The 1,081-nt window shown below is 32.5% G+C and overlaps 1 protein-coding gene across 1 annotated transcript in view; it reads left to right on the top strand.

Moving 5' to 3' along the window:
- Positions 1-779: 779 nt before the first annotated feature.
- The window catches only part of LOC110026624 (putative ubiquitin-conjugating enzyme E2 38), a 59,824-nt gene continuing 59,522 nt past the window's right edge, over positions 780-1,081 (top strand). Inside the window, exon 1 of the mRNA XM_020727629.1 lies at positions 780-1,064. Within this exon, the coding sequence (XP_020583288.1) occupies positions 1,015-1,064 (50 nt within the window). The 5' untranslated portion in view covers positions 780-1,014. The remainder of the gene's footprint in view (positions 1,065-1,081) is intronic.

Genomic DNA, 1,081 nt, shown 5'->3' with positions numbered 1-1,081 from the left:
CCTGTTTACATTTAGTTCTACAACAACTGAAAGTAAGAGAATACCCATTAATAATTCTATGTGATGAGTTTTCTACCGCCTACACTCATCAAGTGTTTCTTGAAATAAATTAAATAAAAAAATTATAAAAATATAAAAGCCCAGCTGATTTGAATAATTTTAAATTTAAACGAGTCCAATACGAATAAGAATATTTTTCAATTCAAATCGTTTACATCGCTACATAGGTGTGAGTTTTCTATTGAATGCTAAATTTAAAAATTGGGTTGGGGCAGCTTATTTGATGCGGTGACGTTTTGAAAATGCACCTGGTCTGTTTGGGTAAATTGCTTTTTGGTAACTTATGGAATTTCAAGACGACGTTTTCACACCACACCTATCTAGGCAGCTTTCTGGCAGCGGTATGAGTTTTTCAAAAGAAATAAAAAATTGTAATAGCCACTGATCCAAACTTATCAACACATTATTTTTAATCAGCTTATCAACAGATGGTTTAATAAGCTGCAGCTGCCCCAAACAGTAATATTGAAATTCACAGAATATGTTATCATGATTTTAATTTTAAAATTCATTGTTATTTTACTAGCCACAAAGACAATTATATCATATAATTACTTTTAAATTATTTAATATTTATTTTATTTAATATCTAATTTTATATAATACTCATTATTTATCAAATAATTAAATTAGAATTTATTTTTTAAAATTTCAACATAACATTATTGTAAGTCAATTTTAAAGTGCAACAAATATGTTCTAATCCCTAATCATTTTGATCGTTTCTTCCACGCGGGGGTATTGACTGGTATGCTTAAAAAAGGTACCAGTTTTCGTGACATTTTGTTTTGGCATCACCACTCCAACCATCACTCGGCTACTCCGGAGAAATTGGAAAATATCATCCGCAAATGGTCATGGCTTTTAATAGGGTTAGAAGAATTGTCTCTCTGTAACGGTGGGTTTTGTTCATCCTTGCTCTCGAATTAACCGGAAAGCTTGGCCGTGGAAACCATGGAGCATCCTCCGCAGACCTCCAAGTACACCGTAACCCACGATTCCAAGTAAGCGATCGTGTAGG

This window comes from Phalaenopsis equestris, unplaced genomic scaffold (genome assembly GCF_001263595.1).
Source record: "Phalaenopsis equestris unplaced genomic scaffold, ASM126359v1 Scaffold000387, whole genome shotgun sequence".
In the NCBI taxonomy this organism is placed as follows: domain Eukaryota; kingdom Viridiplantae; phylum Streptophyta; class Magnoliopsida; order Asparagales; family Orchidaceae; genus Phalaenopsis; species Phalaenopsis equestris.
The sequence above is the reverse complement of the archived record's forward strand: the minus strand, read 5'-3'. Positions and strand labels throughout refer to the sequence as shown.